Here is a 15,777-nt window from a genome sequence, read left to right on the forward strand (position 1 = left end):
GGGGGAAGTGATGTTTTATGAAGGAAAAACATGTAATGTCTGGGGAGAATTTAGATTAGAAAAGATTATCGGACGAGGGCATTTATGGCAGTGACTAATAAGAATAGGAGAGGTTTCACTGCTTCCTGTGTTCAGAGGATGTGACTGCTGTAGTTCGACCTAGCTAGTTTGGATCCTCTTGAAGGAGATGCTGCAGTGTTAAGGCTTCCCTTGGGCTGTGAAACCTACTTACGGCTTGCACTGATCTGTTACTGATTCTAGAATCACAGTCTAGTAGTTCTGGCGTTGATACAATGAATGAGTACGTAAAATACATGCTTACAACAGGAGCAGATGCTACTTGTGCTAACCTGATTAACAAAGGTGTGGATGGTTGTTTCACTATCTCGTTGTATATCTTTTAAAACTAGTAAGTTACCTGGAGAACAAGCTTGTAAGAGCTTTGATTTTTACTTACAGGCTTCGCCAAAATGTTAGAATTGTGAAAAGTTATTATAAGACAGGAACTAGTCTAGCAATTTCTTGATTGTATGCTGCTTGCAGGCGGGGAGGGATGGAGGGGGTATGTGGTGGGTGTTAATAGCAGAAGGAGAGATGTAATTAGGAAGACTTTGGAGTTGCCAAACTGATGCTTTCTTAAACTCCCAAAATTTGAAAAGCTACTGATTAAAAAGATGGATTTAATTTACAATAGCTCTTTTTACTGCGAATGACAGAGGTGGACACCAAAAGGTAACGTCTTTCAAGTCTTCATCTGTGACTACCTTCAGTGTGTGTCAGAAATCAGATTAATCTAGATGGTTTGAATTACACGCTGTTGCTGTTTTATTCTTTCACATCTGGGAAAAGTTGAAGAGATTTTCTATGTAAAATGATATGCACTCAGCAGGAACATATTATCCCTGTATTTTCACGGGGATATGTTAGACTCTGCTGTTTAATACTACTTGTTAATAGTACAGCTGTTAGAAGTTAATTGTCAGCTAAAACCAAAGAAACAGATTGTTCCACAGACTGTAACTCTAAGTGTCAGTACTAGTTGTGCACACAAATTGCCATTAGATGTATATAAATATAGTCACATGTTCATCCTTTGTAATTGGAAGGAGCAGAGGTTTTCTGTATGTTAAAAATCAGAAAAGTCTGCAAGAATTACAATCATTTATATGTAAATTCAAGATGAGAGCCCAAGTCTCAGTCACGTTTAGAGGCTATTAGCTAATTCAAGACAAGTATCGGTGTTTGGCATTTAGATAAAACATTGCTAGCAACAATTGTTCAGATGCAAGTTTGTAGAGCAGAACAAGTGATGGCAGAATGAACAGTTCTGGCCTGTCTTCCTTGCTGAAGATGAAGTGAAGTGAACAGCGCTTCAGGCTCTCGGATGGTTGCTAAATGAAGTATTTAAAGAATGCAAGTTTCAGCTGACCGTTTTCCTACTCGGCAGCTGGAGTCTTGTTTACTCAGGAGGGACTTAGCCAACCTAGACTTCTGTGACAGTGCTATTAGGCATGTGTTATTTTTGCCTGTGTATGACAGTCCGCCTGGATCAACTTTGTTGTGAAATACAGCAACTAGAGCCAAGCCCTAGGGTTGGTGTAGCAGGTCATCCTCCAGGGAGGTTCGACAGGAGCCGTTGAGCTGACCGAAGGGGTGTTTCTTCGGCGTGGTGGTGCAGGTGTGCTATCGGCTGCATTATGGCTCCGTGCCCAGAAGTAATACCTGGGATATTCAGTATGTGCCTTCTGCGCTGCTGTCTTACGTGCTTATGTTGTTATGGAGCACTATAATGGAAGGGATATGATGAAGATGATGAAAACTTGGAGTTCTTGCCTCTTCTGTAACTGGAGAGCTGAACTGTGCTGCGCCAGTTTTGTACTATGTAAATTGACTGAGTGAAATTGCACTGTATTAGAAAAGGCATAGTTTTAAGGTAGTTAAGGCCAAGCATGGGTGCTATGTTAAATAACATTCTACTTGTGACAAACCAGTAACTGGCAATTCTTGTGTAAGGGGCTGCAGCCGTTGTAGCATAGGCCGTGTCAAGCTGCCTTGCAAGCTTGTCCTCCAAAGGTGACGTGCAGCTGCAGAGGCTGCAGCCCGCGCATTTGGTGGCCTACCTCCTGACCACGCGTGGTCTTGCGCTGCGGTAGGAGCCTGCTGATGGGGGGTGAACCTTTTGTTAAGAGGGCAGAGTCTTGTACCAGACTGTGGAGAGACAGCATTGCTAGATGCTGGTAAACAGAACTGGAATCTGGGACGATACGGAGGACTTCTTTAAACTCCTCTTAAAAACTGGCTGTGATTCAACGTACAGGTGCTGCAGGGCGCGAATCAAGGCTAGCCTGCCGCTGCCAGAAGCAGGCTGCTGCCACGGGGGTAAGGTGCGTGTGGAGCAGGAGCGCCTCTGGTTTGACATTGCCCGGGTAACACCGCTGCCCGAAGGCTGGAAGGAAGGACGGGGACTCACTGGCAAGCACCCAGTAAGAAGGAAGGACGGGAAGCGCAGGCGCAGGGTTGAACGCAGGGAGGGTGCCGTGGCGCACCCCTGACACCCCGAGAAGAACCGTCTCCGGGCCGGCGGGCCTTCAGCCAGAAGTCGCCGCGTCCCCCAGGCCTTGTCGCAGCCGCGGGTGGCCGCGTCCCGCGTCCCCCCCGTCGCGGGGGCGAGGGGCGCGGCGCGCAGGCGTGGGGGGAAGGGCGTTGGCCTCGGCTGCGCGTGCGCGGTAGTACCGGTTCGCGGAGCGCCTCCGCCAATCGCCCGGCAGTTTCTTGGGCTGTGGCTCCGCCCCTTGCGTCGGCGAAGGACAAAGTGACGGAGCCGGGCCCGCGGTCAGCCTTTGCGCCGAGCCGCCGCCCGAGCAGCGGGTCCGCGCGCTGCCGCCATCTTAGAAGGTGAGTCGGGGCGGGGGCGCCCGCCCGGCGGGACTCGCTGCTCGCCACGGGGCGACGGGCCGCCTCGCGGGTGCGGGGCCACCCTGCCGGGCCCGTGGCGGGCCTCCCCATCCTATGCAGGGCCTCCCCATCCTATGCCGCTCTGCTCTTCTCGCCCGCCTCAGGTCGCCATGTTCTCGTCCATCGCGCCGCTCGCCCGGCTCAACCCCTTCTACGCGCCGCACTTCCAGCTGGTCCAGGACGGGGTGAGGAAGCGCGCGGAGCCAGCGGGGGCGCCTACCACGCGGCGGAGCTTGGCGGCCGCGTCCGCCGCTGAAGGTGAGAGCGGGAGGGAGGGGTCGCGGCGGAGGCGAGGGCTGCGGGCGGTGGAGGCGCCGGTGCCCGCGCTGCCTCCGCTGGTGCGGGCCTGTGCCCGTCGGGGTGGCGGAGGGAAGGTTAGCGCTCAGCGAGGCTCGGCCGGGCCGGGGAGGAGCTGGCGCTGGGCCTATGCGCCCGCTTGGAGGACGAGGAAGGGCACGGGCGGGGGAGGCGCTGGCAGCCTCTTCCGCTCCCCGTGCGGTGTGTGCTGAGTGGCAGCAAGGATCCGGTGCAGGAAGGGCACAGGAGGGTTCTAGTTCAGGGTAATTATAGAGACCCCCGATGGAGTCTGTCTTGGGGGTAAGAGAGTGCTTTTTCTGGCTCTGCTGGGCCTGCAGCCTCGGGAACTGAGGCTGTAGGCCCGTATTTATTTCTTCCGTGGTGAAGAGCAGCATGTGAATCTGGATGGATTTGAAAGACTCTCTCTCCCATCCTTTTGTCTCTTTTTTTTTTTTTTTTTCTTCTTTCTCCTGTACATTCACAGCTGGACATGTGACCATCCAGACACATTAGAGATTCCTGCAGCTGTTCTGGTTTTCTTTTTTTTTCTTCTTTGTAGTTGTGGGTCATACACCAGGTAGCTCTGCTGTCTAAGTGATGCATTTTAGATTTAAGTGCAAGTGCTTTCTGTATGTTTCCTGATCGCTGTCATGACTTCCAAAGGTCAGACCTTGGTGATACTCCTAATAGTGGATGTAGACATTGAAATTCTAATTCTTTTAAGCTGTTAATGACTTAAAAGCATCTCTCTGCCTTTAAAAAAAAAAAAGTAGTGCTTTCAGCAAGATACCTCTCCTGAAGTACTATGATTATTGAAGTATGTTAGTGCTCTTGTATGGACATTCATATAACATGTGAAAGAGACAGACCCGGGTGTTGGATTTTATTAAGTTTTCAAGAAAGTACTTCTGGCTTTCAGTGTAGTAATCTTGTTGCTAAATCGCTCTTCGGTATGCTAAATATATTCAGTAGGTGCACTTATTTCTTAAAAGCATTATGTTTAATCTTCATCCCGTTTGTAGGCAGATGCAGTCAAAGGTGACCAGAGTTTCCTAGTCTTTGTAGTCTTTTCTGCTGTGTTCATTATTTCACATACCAGTTGGTTCTCTGGCCTTTGTGTTGGGAGAGTAACACGTTGCAGAAGATATCTGAGCTTATGCAAGGTCATACAAAGTCAGTACAAACCACAAGACTTTTTGAGTTCAGCTCAGGGCATTAACCATAACACAGCTCAGAGACAAAGTGTTTTATGATCAGCTCTTGGAATTTGTCCTTGTTAACGTGTCAGATCAGAAGCAAAGAAATGAAATAGTTATGATGTAGCTGTTTTAACAGAGTAGACATGTTTTTGTGCTGTATATTTATATTTGAGTAGCTTCAGGGTGTTTGTCTTAAGTCAGTGTCTAGGTATGTTAAAATAACTTTCTTGCTCTCTGTACTACATGTTTAGTTGGTTCTCTTTTTCAGGTAACAGTTTTTAGGAAATTTGACTCTACTTCTGAAATAGAAAGTCTGGTATCTACTATGGCTTTTTTCCTAATACTGCTACACAACTGCAAACTTAGGTACCTCTAAAGAGCTCAAGCCTAATTGATACTGGCTTACTTTTCTTAATTACTGTTTTTGAACACCTAGCTGACAGGTCAGTCTGAATACCATTGTAATAAAACAGATACATAAAATTCTACTTTTCTGTGGCTTCCACAAATGTCTGTCTCTGTCATTTGAGGAGTATGACTTCTAACAGTAAATTGTTGTGAAAAAGGTAGTGTGAACAAACACTTCTGGTATCTGGGCAGCATGGTAACTACTGCAGTACTGTTGTGCTGCAGGCCAAAGATGCAGTTAGACAAAGCTGCCCCATAATACAGACCCAGAGACTGTTCTGTGATTACACCTGCATAGAAAGTCTTGTTTGTGTCTGTTTATCCAGTCATTCTGGCAAGTTGTAAATGCAATATTACTGCTGTCTGCAAATCTGCTAGCATAACCAAACTATTCAGAGGTACATGTAAGTCCCAGACCAGCATATTTACAGTCTTGAGCAGTATCTCAATTAAAAAAATTCTCATAGGTTATGCATTGTTCTGACTGTTAACTGATTCCTCGCTTTAAGTTTAGGGCTTAATATGGTGTCTATGATTTGGTATTTGTTATTTTAGAATAAAGAAAAAATGACATTTTTATTGTCTTGGTGATTAATTTTAAAGAGTAAGGTGAGAAACGTGAATATAAAAAGCGGTGTAAATCTGGAACGTTTTGTGGAAGAAGTTCCCTTATAATAGCGAAGTTATGAGCTGGATAAGCCTGCTAGTGTTAACTGGTGCTCTGTAGATGCTGTTGAATGTAATTGTAAATTTTTCTTGATGTTCATAAAGGAATTTATTTCAGAAGCAAAAAGACAGGGCGAAGAAGCTCTGAATAAGATAGGTTTTTGCCATCTTTTGATTTTCATTAGTGTTTCTCTGGAGATAGTTCTTATTAAGTTGGTGTAACACTTTAGTGTCTCTTCCGTTATATTGGAGTAACACCACTAGATCTAATAGCAAAAGAATCTAGATTATCCCTTTCTACTCTGGGGAATATTTTCTATATAGTGTATTGTTTTCTATATGCTTATTCAGTATATTAGTTTTACTTCTGCTTATATATTTAAAATGCTAAGCATAGTAGCAGAACTGTGCTGCTACCTTATGCTTAATTTGTACTGTTAATTGTAAACTTAAGTGTTTTCTGGTTGCACATAATCATACCCTCTGTAGCTTCCTCAAAAATGGAAGAGGGAAACTGATTCTTGTTTTTCAGCTCCAGTAACTTTGCTCTATTGGAATTTGTGAAAATAACTTGCTCTTTTAAGACTGGATGGTTTTATACAGAGTACTGTATGGAACAGTGCAAATGAAATATCCCTTGATTAAATGTGATCTGAAAGAGTCTTTAACGAACTTTGTTCATGAGCATTGAATGTGATGATTAATAAAATTCTGCAATTTCATTAAACAGAAGCTGTATAAATCTGAGATTCTGTATTTGAAAGAAAGTAAAAATCTGTATAAAGAATCTGAAAAAGATCTGAAAATATATCTGTATAAAGAAAAATCCAACGCTTTTTGATCTCAATGATCTTGTAGATCTGTATGGTCTCTACTTAAATACAGAAGTTGCACTATCGCAGAATATTGAACCAAAGAAGCTTTGTCTCCAGAATACAAGGGAGGCACTCTGTTTGCTTAATTCCCTGATACAAGAAAACGTTGGATATTGCAACATCAAGTCATAATTTCTACTAGCAGCTTCTGGGATTAATTTCTATGGTTTAAATGTGCTGTGAGCTAAAACTTGACTTTCTTCCCTTGCTTTTTTTAAAGGAACAAACTCAATTTGGAAGGCCTAGAGTCAAGTCTTGTCAGTCCAAAAGGTGTTAATTTAAAGCAATGGGATTATTTTTGAGTGTAACACTACAGTTGGGGAATACAGCATGGGAGATTATTTCAGTTTAATACTTTTGAGAAGGTAGTGCTCAGCCAATTTTGTTTCTTTTCTGATCTTTGTTAGTATTTATGATTGATCATATATATGTAATTTTTTTTCCAATTAACTAGAATACAGCTGTGCATATGGCTCAGGCAGATTCTTTATGCTTTGTGGCCTTGGTGGGATTATTAGCTGTGGAACAACACATACAGCACTGGTTCCTCTAGACCTGGTTAAATGCAGAATACAGGTTTGTTCTGCATGTTGGTATGTGGTGATATTGACAAAGCATGTTTAGTGTGGTATAATTAATCTACTAATGAATTGGAGGCATAAACTATCCCTTGGACATCATAGTCCAACAGTGCATGGAGTTTATGTAAAAGCATGGTGTGTCTTTATTTTTTGCTGCAGAATACAGTTGTGAATATGGCTCGCTCAAGTTTTATGCTCTCTGTGGCGTTGGTGGGGTCCTAAGTTGTGGCCTGACACACACTGCTGTTGTACCTCTGGATTTAGTGAAATGTCGTATGCAGGTTTGTATTAACTTAAACATTTATTAAACTTTTTCTCTATGTAGCCAGCATATTAAGAGTTACAGTAGGGGGACAATCTTTTCTGGATGACAGGAAGTGAGTAAACTTGAATGCTACTGTATCAAGTCTACTGCTGTGAGACTAACAAAATACCACTTTCAAGAGAAGCAGAGGCATTTAGGCTAATCTGGATGAATTATTTTTGACTATATTTAAGGCACGTTTAACTTGACTATATTTGCTAAAAGGCACCCACCACAATGTTACTCTTTGCTGTCTGGTAGGCTGTCTAGCACTATTCGTGTGCTGTTTTGGAGGAAGGAAATAGTATCTTTGGTGTTTTGAAGATCTACGGTTTTTAGCCTGGAGTGACATGCATGTATAATGTGATCCATTAACATTGTGGATATCAATGCATGGCTTATGGATTAGATAGTTTCTAATGATGGGTAAAACCTGGAATGGTATTGGTAAGGCTGTCAGTGCTTGTGGCTAGTTTCCCTGAAGTGGTTCTTGATTGAACTGAAAGGATTGTCGTCACATTGCACTTAATTTGTGATACCAGCTTCCGCATTAAAATCATCTAGTGAACAGCCATGGATAAAAACATACTAATGGATTTATTCAGGCAAACCTGTGCCTCAAGAATGAAGCAAATTAAAGCACACTTTGAAATTTCTGGAAATAAAGTAGCTAATGACTTCTCTGTTGCCTAGGCTGATGCTGATTATAAAAGTGGAGATTTTGTAATGATAGAACTCCTGAAATTAGGAGGGAACTACTAATTAGTCAGACCTACTAGTCACGCCAGGAGTACTGCATGTGATATTCTTTAAAATTGTGTTCTTCTGGAAGGCCTTTATTTAGCATTCTTTACATGAGAGGCTTTTTCGCATACTTGAGAACACTTGACAAGTCTCAAACTTGAAATTCTGGTCTTAAACTAGTAATTCTGTAACATCAGGCAGACACAGGGTGCATCAAATGAGGGCAACGTGCTGCTTTCTACAAAATTTGCATTGACACCAGGCTAATAGTGTAGGAATTCCCTATTTCTACTAGTAGGGAATAGCTGTAGCTAAGTATGTGTTTTATTTCTGAAAATGTATCTTAAGTGCAGTTTTCTATTGTTATGGACTTCAAAATCCAGTATTGGTAACTTGACTACCCGTGCCTAAGGGTGAGTTTCCTGGGAAGGAGACTGATGATGGGTAAAGAGGATGTAGCATCTCAAACAGTTCTTAATCTGATTGCAAATTGGGTTAATGGGCAGAAGGCCTGAGAGCTATACAATTATGCATATACAACTGGGAGCAAGGCCTCGTACTTCCCAGGCTTCAATTGCTTGGTAGGTATGTTTGGCTTGGGCTGCCAGTCCTGGACTCCCTACGTGATGAGGGTGGTGATACTTCCCCTTCCTTCTCCAGCACTTAGAGGAAGGTGCAAAAGGAGGGTTCCATGTGGATTCCAGGTGTGACCTTGTAAAACCTGTCAGCATTTATCTCTTTACAGATCCAGTACAGAGCATGTTACTAATCCTTCCTAGATTGTCCAGGAAGAAACCCGTTGCCTGACCTCTGATGTCTTTTTAAGAAGAGGTCACCTTTTACATAGGCGATAATTAAGCATGGTTCTGACATGAACATAGTCTCATTTTACAATGCCCAGTTAAATAGTCAGTCTTCTGAAGTTCTGAATCTTCTAAAATTGACGTGTTTAGGGGAAGTAGTTCTCAAGTAGGTTGTTTGCCAGACTGCAAGACAAAATATCAGTCACTGCAGGTTGGCATGCATGTCCCATAGCTCTTTCTGAAAGCTTTGGTTGACTTCTAATTTGATATCTTCCTTCTTATCCCTCTGAGGAAATGTTGGATGATGTCAAATATGAAAAGTAACAGTGAGATGTGACTTAAAATTTGTCAGAATGACCTGTTTAAGAATTTCTGTTAAATGGTTTCCTTTCACATGAAAAAAAATTATTCAAGTTGGTCTTTTTTTAATTTCTGGTAAGTTATTAATGAAATCTCACTCAAAGTTTTATGTGCAGGAAATACTTTGTATGTAGCCTTCACTGTGAAGTCGAAGTACAAGTGTAGAAGTTCTTGAGTACTCTTTGATCTGCTTTGCTCCATCTGTCTTAGTCTGACTGTGTGGAGGGATCAGACTAACAGTCGACAAATAACCTTTTCTGATTAAGAATCAGGTGAATTGTCAGGTTTGGTTTGTGGCGATGCTTGAGTGTACATAGGTGTGATGTGTAGAGTGGATGAGATTGCTGACGGAAGCTGTCAATTTTTAAAGAATCTGATCTAAACATAATTATACCAGTATACTACTGACAGTGTTAGAATAGTGATTTCAGTAAATCTTTTCAATACAGAAAGTCACGCTGTTGATTTGGAGAATAAAATGTAAAGCAAAATTCAGACAGTTTGGTGGTTTTCCTGAGTATTGAGGAACATACTGGCTGTTAAAATAAGTTAGGATTTGAGACTAGCAAGTAACCATTACAGTTATATTAGTGTAACCTCGTGGTGAGTACTTCATCTGTCCAGGGAACCTTTAGGAAGCCAGCTGTATGAGGAATTTAAGAATTCTGTATTTCGGATCAGGGTGTGAGAAGGGAAGTCGTAAGCTATATCAAGCGATTAACTACTTGTTCTGTTTAGGTTGATCCACAAAAATACAAGAGCATCTTCAATGGATTTTCAGTGACAGTCAAAGAAGATGGCGTTCGTGGCTTGGCTAAGGGATGGGCTCCAACCTTTATTGGATATTCCATGCAGGGGCTTTGTAAATTTGGTTTCTATGAAGTTTTCAAAATCCTATATGGCAACATGCTGGGAGAGGTAAGCCTTAAGTGGTTTATATGAGGCTATATATCTGCAACATAATAGCATTAGTAGCACAGAGTAATCACAAAAGCGTGATTCGTTAATAAAAACGTGTGTTTAAATTCATTTCAGGAAAACGCATATTTGTGGCGTACTTCGCTATATTTAGCTGCATCTGCCAGTGCAGAGTTTTTTGCCGACATTGCTCTGGCTCCAATGGAAGCTGCTAAAGTTCGTATTCAGACACAGCCTGGATATGCTAACACTCTGCGGCAGGCTGTGCCTAAAATGTTTGCAGAAGAAGGCATCTGGGCGTAAGTATCTCTTGATTTTATTCGTTATTTTTATTCAGGTTCTTGATGTTGAATATTTTTTCCTAATGAAAGACTGTTGCTAAAACTAATTGTGGCTTTAGCTTATAATACTTTTTGGTCTTTGTATTTCAAGCTAACAACTTAACATACTTCAAGGAATCTGCTGAACTGGCTGTTAATCCCACATGCTCCTTAGATCCATCTTTGTGAGTATCTTTGTGCTGAGTTCTGCTGGATAACTTCAGTTTCTAGCAGTTCCAGTCAGAGATATTCAGCAACTTTTTGGTTGTACAGTCAAAGATGCTTGAGTCATTGGCATGTAAGAGTAATATAACTGCATGTTAGCTTTCTGTTCTGATAGAAGTGGCTGTAAATATACAAGTCATTTATCACTATCGGGACTTGGCTGGTATGCAGACATGAGCCTTACTGCACTTGTAGCATCAGTACAGCATTACTGTAGTGTACTGTAATCTGAAAAGTGACTACAAAAACAGCTGTGCAGCATAGGGATCAGGTAAATTCTAATTTGTGTTGCTGTTTTAAGTTAGTACTCGGGAACTAATAAAAGTTAAATTTCTGTTCTGTAGGTATTGAGACACTTAAGCCTTACAGTGTCAGTATTTAGAAGTTGTATTCCGATAGCAACAATAAGCTAACTATTTTTTTTTCAAATTAGAAATGTCCTTTAAATACTGGAGAAAATGAAACTGAGTTTGTCTCTTCTTTGGTTAAGTTTCTATAAAGGTGTTGCTCCACTATGGATGAGACAGATTCCATACACAATGATGAAATTTGCCTGCTTTGAACGTACTGTTGAAGCTCTCTACAAGTACGTCGTTCCCAAGCCACGAAGTGAATGTACAAAAGGAGAACAACTGGTAGTCACATTTATTGCAGGCTATATTGGTAAGGAATCTTTAAGTCCTACACTTCATTAATGGACTACTGCAACTCTAGAAGCCTATCCCTTTTCAGAATATCAAATTGATGTAACTAGAATGGGAGAATTTACTTTAAAATGTGCAGGGGAAAAAACTATATTCAATATGTAAGTGGAAAATGGGTCTTCAGTAGGACGATACTCTTAATTGTTCCTGTGTATTACCAATGTTAATGTCCAAGTTTAGAAACTGCAGCTGATTTAAGTGAAAAAACTTGCATCTTTGCTAGACTGGGGGGAGGTTGAAGGAAGGGGAGAGAAATCTGGATGGAAGGGGGATTTTCAGTATCCAAAGATTCAGAAGGAGTTTTGTTTTAGCAGAAGAGGTGCTGCAAGAGCAGAACCGAGGTGTTGTCTAATATTCGTGTCACATTATAAGTATGTACCTGCTGTCCTTTTAGGATACCAGGAGGCTTGACATAACTTCTGTGCAATTTATTAGAAGGTGTGGTTTCAGTTGGTTGTACTTAATGTACACAGTAATGGTACAGCTAAAACACCACAGAACTAATGTCAAATTATTCTTTCAGCTGGTGTGTTCTGTGCAATTGTTTCCCATCCTGCTGACTCCGTGGTGTCTGTGTTGAACAAAGAAAAGGGCAGTTCTGCTTCACAGGTTCTTATGAGGCTTGGATTCAAAGGTACATTCTTATTTCATGTATTTTGGATTGAGTGTTTGTGGTGTTTTGGGGAGGATTTCTTTTTTTCTGGCTTCTTGTGCTACTCATGCTTTATGTTTTGCTCTATAGGTGTATGGAAAGGTCTGTTTGCTCGTATCATTATGATTGGTACCCTGACTGCACTGCAGTGGTTCATCTATGATTCTGTGAAGGTTTATTTCAGACTTCCTCGTCCGCCTCCACCTGAAATGCCAGAATCTCTGAAGAAGAAGCTTGGTCTAACTGAATAGACAACTCATGGACTGACTATGCTGGCTGTCCCAGTGATGAGTTTCATGAAACTTTTATATATTTGACTATGTAGAAAACAAACTCTATATGATGTCATTATTGGCTGTGCCCTCAGCCCGCATGAGGGTTTCAATTCTACCACTGTCATTGCCTGAAATAAATGAGAAATAGTGCTTAGCGTCTGTTTACTACTGCATATGTAAGCTTCATTTCATAGCAGCAAATACCTCAAATACTCCCCACCCCGCCAATAATAAAAAAATTAACCTGTCCTACACTTTAGGAACTAGAAAATTATGAAACAATTGTAACAAAACCAGACTTTCACTGTTTCCAGAGAAGTGCCAAGGACCTATCCTTGCAGAACTGCAGACACTAACTGCAGTTCTATGCACTTTGAGTCCACTGTTTTATTTGCCTACAATAAGCTGTTACTGTAGAATAGCTAACTCCTGAATGGCTGAGGTGAGACTGCAGTCTGATAGGGCACCCTGCTCGTAGTATCGGTGTTCTCCACAGAGATAAAAGGAACCTTATATACGTAATAGAGCCATTTCTGCTTTGGGTGGTCATCCCAACGTAACTAACTTACGCTTACGTGACTAATTTCTGCTTCTGTTGGCTTTGAACCGCACCAAAGAATTCAGTCCTTTTGGTTGTACTGTGGAATTAAACAGTAGCTGCTACTTTTAACAAAAGAAAAGCTGATGTTAATAAAGATTCTCAAAAGATACCCGACCACTAAAAGCTTACTACAGCTTTACAGTAAAATAAAAATGGCTTGCCTCTTACTGTGGAGTTTGACAAACTTGCCAGCTTTTCCCTAGTTTGTTTTTGGTTTTTGTTTTCTGAATTAGTTTAACTGTAATGCTGAGTTTTGGTTGAACCATGCACTTCTGCAGTGCAAGAAGCCGTACTTTTTTTTTTTTTTTTGGACCTTACTTGATGTGAAGAGAAAAATCTAGTCTCCTAGGCATACAAGAGGAGACACACACAATGTTTTTGTTAAGGCAAAGAATTTGGTTTTTTCAGTCTTTTACAGAAAGATAAGCATGCTGCCTTCAGTGTTTTGCCTGTTCAAGAAACCCACAGTTGATAATCGCATTGAGAAAAATCCAAATCCAGAAAATGCCTAATAGGATATAAAGGCTTCACCGTATCCACTACTACTTTGTTAAGAGCTGGAGCGTAAGTGTCTGTGCAAAACTGTTTGGATGTGCTGCCTTTCAGCATGTGAGCTGATGATGCCAAACTTGGCTTGGCATTCACGTATGTTGTACTGCTCCTTCCTCCTTACTTGTGTCCTTTAGAGTCAAAAGGACAATTAAAGCAGGCGCCATTGGAGTAGCATAAATATACTGACTGCTGCATCTTGCTGGAGTCTGATGTTCCTGCTACCAATTTACATAGCGCTGAGCTTCTCACCCCCTGGGAAAACCCTCCGCATTCCGAGATTTTTGGATGGTTGTGCTAAACAAGCTGAGCCTTATTTTGAGTTGCCGCCTTTTCAAAACATGGAGTAAAATCTAAAACTGCTCTATTTCCCTGTCACCGTGACACTAAACACATTCTTAGAGCGGTTGGCATCTTAACTGCGTTATACAGCAAAGTCAAATTCCGTAAGTGTAAATAAAGCATTTGTACAAGTACTTTGGTGTTGAATTAAATATATTTCATTATATAAGTATGTACATCTTGTTGCCCCATCGTGAGTGGGAAGCTTTGAAATTATTTAACGAATCATTAAATGTTCCTAAGAGCTTCCTCGGAGAAGAGCATTAACTATGACTTGATCTTGTATCAAGACCACTGATGTTACATCAGCTATTGAAGTTAACTTTTGTATGTGGTTCAACTTGTTAGAAAAGGTAGTGTCACTTTTGTGTACTGAATATCATAGTTTCTTTAAAGGTGCACTTTAACTCAGTAGACTGTTTGCTGGAAAACATCTCGAGTTCCTTCTAATCCTGGGAAAGTGAAGCGCTTTTGCCAACTTTTAAGGCTGGCAGAAGAATGAGACAAACTTGGTGTGTGCAGTGAAGTAGCCCAATTGTCAAGTAATCCAATGATAAGCTAAATTTCTCAAGGCTGTTTCTTGTCATTCTGTGTGTGGAGCAAAATCACGCAATTTTTCTCTAGAATTGGGTCACCTTTGTGCAGCAGTTTTAAATGTGTGCAGTAAGTAATAAGAGAATCTTAAATCCATTTTCTTACTGCTCAAGGGTAGACCTGAAACTATCTTAAAGATGCTCGGATAACTTTATTGAGGTAAATCTGGGATAAGACTACAAGGGGCAGCTAGCTGTTCTGTTCTTTTGTAACTGAGAAAGGGAAAATACACTTAGTGCTACTTCCAGTGTTGTGTTTCAGTGGAAAACCCGAGAGGGGTAGAGAATTGCCTTGCAGCTGCTGACTGCACTGATGTTCAGGCATAGGCTTGTTCGGATGCTTGAGATGAAGGGGTTTGACATATAAAATGCTGTTGCTTAAAGGGTCTCCCACTGGTATTTTAAATAAGCTCCAGTGGGAAAACTGTAGTAGTATAATGCATTTAATAGGTCAACTTTGTCATCGATAACCGTGCTTTGTAGCGTAACGCGTGGTACGTTTTCTGAAAGTTGAGAACACGGGGCAGGGGAGCCGCGGTGCTTCAGATGGGCTTGTGCTTTCATTGCCAGGAAAGTCCTGTATCGAAAAGGAGCACTCCGTTTTGAACCAAGTATAACTTAGCTCCAGAGCAGTCACTAAACCCAAAAGTGCTTTGTAAAATATGGGTTATGTATATGCTGCTTGTGTATATTGTTTTATGAAGGGGAACACATCCTTTCTTGCTATTACTGGAGCTGAGGTCAGCTTTCTGGTTTAAAGCGTACTGTCTATCTAAATTTGGAATAACAGCTCCATTCACACCCTGTGTTTATATCAGATTGTACTGCAAGTCAAACGTGCTGATGTTGCCGATACTTGCTGAAATGCTTGTTACATATCATTTTAAAATGGGATGTAATGATACAAATAGTTGTAATTCATTTGCATTTCTACATAGAAATGATGTAGTTCACAGTGAAAACAATAAACATCCTGCTTTTTTTTATAGCAAATATGAGTACCTTGGATAGCTGAGCTTAGTAGGTACGTGGCCTTGTTACAGGATGTGATTTTTGTAACTCGAGTGATGTGGGAGAAGGATGTCGCTAGCAGAAACTTCTTGGCTGAGCTGATGTTCTGGTGTCTCAAAGTAGATTTTAGTGTGTTGGGATTACTTTGCTCGTGTCGTTTTTCAGTGTTCATCACTTAATGCTGTTACTGTTTTGTTTGGGTTTGGTTTGTTTTTTTTTCCTTGTGAGTTGTTGGCAAGAATATAATTGGCCAGTTCTATGCCTGCATACTAAGTTAAAAGCAAAGATGTCCTGAGTATAGCTACAGGTTGGGCTGCATGGGATGATACCTTTTAAGTAGCATAGCTGTAATTTTCATTATTACCTCAATCTCTCAATCACTTAATAAAATTGTA

General features: G+C 41.4%; 1 protein-coding gene and 1 non-coding gene across 3 annotated transcripts; both read left to right on the top strand.

The window, feature by feature from the left end:
• The first annotated feature begins 2,806 nt into the window (after positions 1-2,806).
• SLC25A3 (solute carrier family 25 member 3) lies at positions 2,807-13,912 on the top strand. 2 transcript variants are annotated; one of them, XM_076335230.1, is made up of 8 exons: positions 2,807-2,895; positions 3,060-3,213; positions 6,855-6,976; positions 9,931-10,110; positions 10,228-10,409; positions 11,146-11,318; positions 11,883-11,993; positions 12,102-13,912. In XM_076335230.1, the coding sequence occupies exons 2-8, from the start codon at positions 3,066-3,068 to the stop codon at positions 12,260-12,262; spliced, it is 1,077 nt and encodes a 358-aa protein (XP_076191345.1). In that variant the 5' UTR covers positions 2,807-2,895; positions 3,060-3,065; the 3' UTR covers positions 12,263-13,912. The 2 variants fall into 2 exon arrangements, with proteins under 2 accessions (XP_076191345.1, XP_076191335.1); XM_076335220.1 differs by lacking the exon at positions 6,855-6,976 and adding an exon at positions 7,141-7,262.
• LOC143155999 (small nucleolar RNA SNORA53) lies at positions 10,592-10,831 on the top strand. The gene has a single exon (XR_012994552.1). It is a non-coding gene; the product is annotated as a small nucleolar RNA SNORA53 (small nucleolar RNA).
• Positions 13,913-15,777: the final 1,865 nt, after the last annotated feature.

This window comes from Aptenodytes patagonicus, chromosome 1, assembly GCF_965638725.1.
Source record: "Aptenodytes patagonicus chromosome 1, bAptPat1.pri.cur, whole genome shotgun sequence".
Lineage (NCBI taxonomy): Eukaryota > Metazoa > Chordata > Aves > Sphenisciformes > Spheniscidae > Aptenodytes > Aptenodytes patagonicus.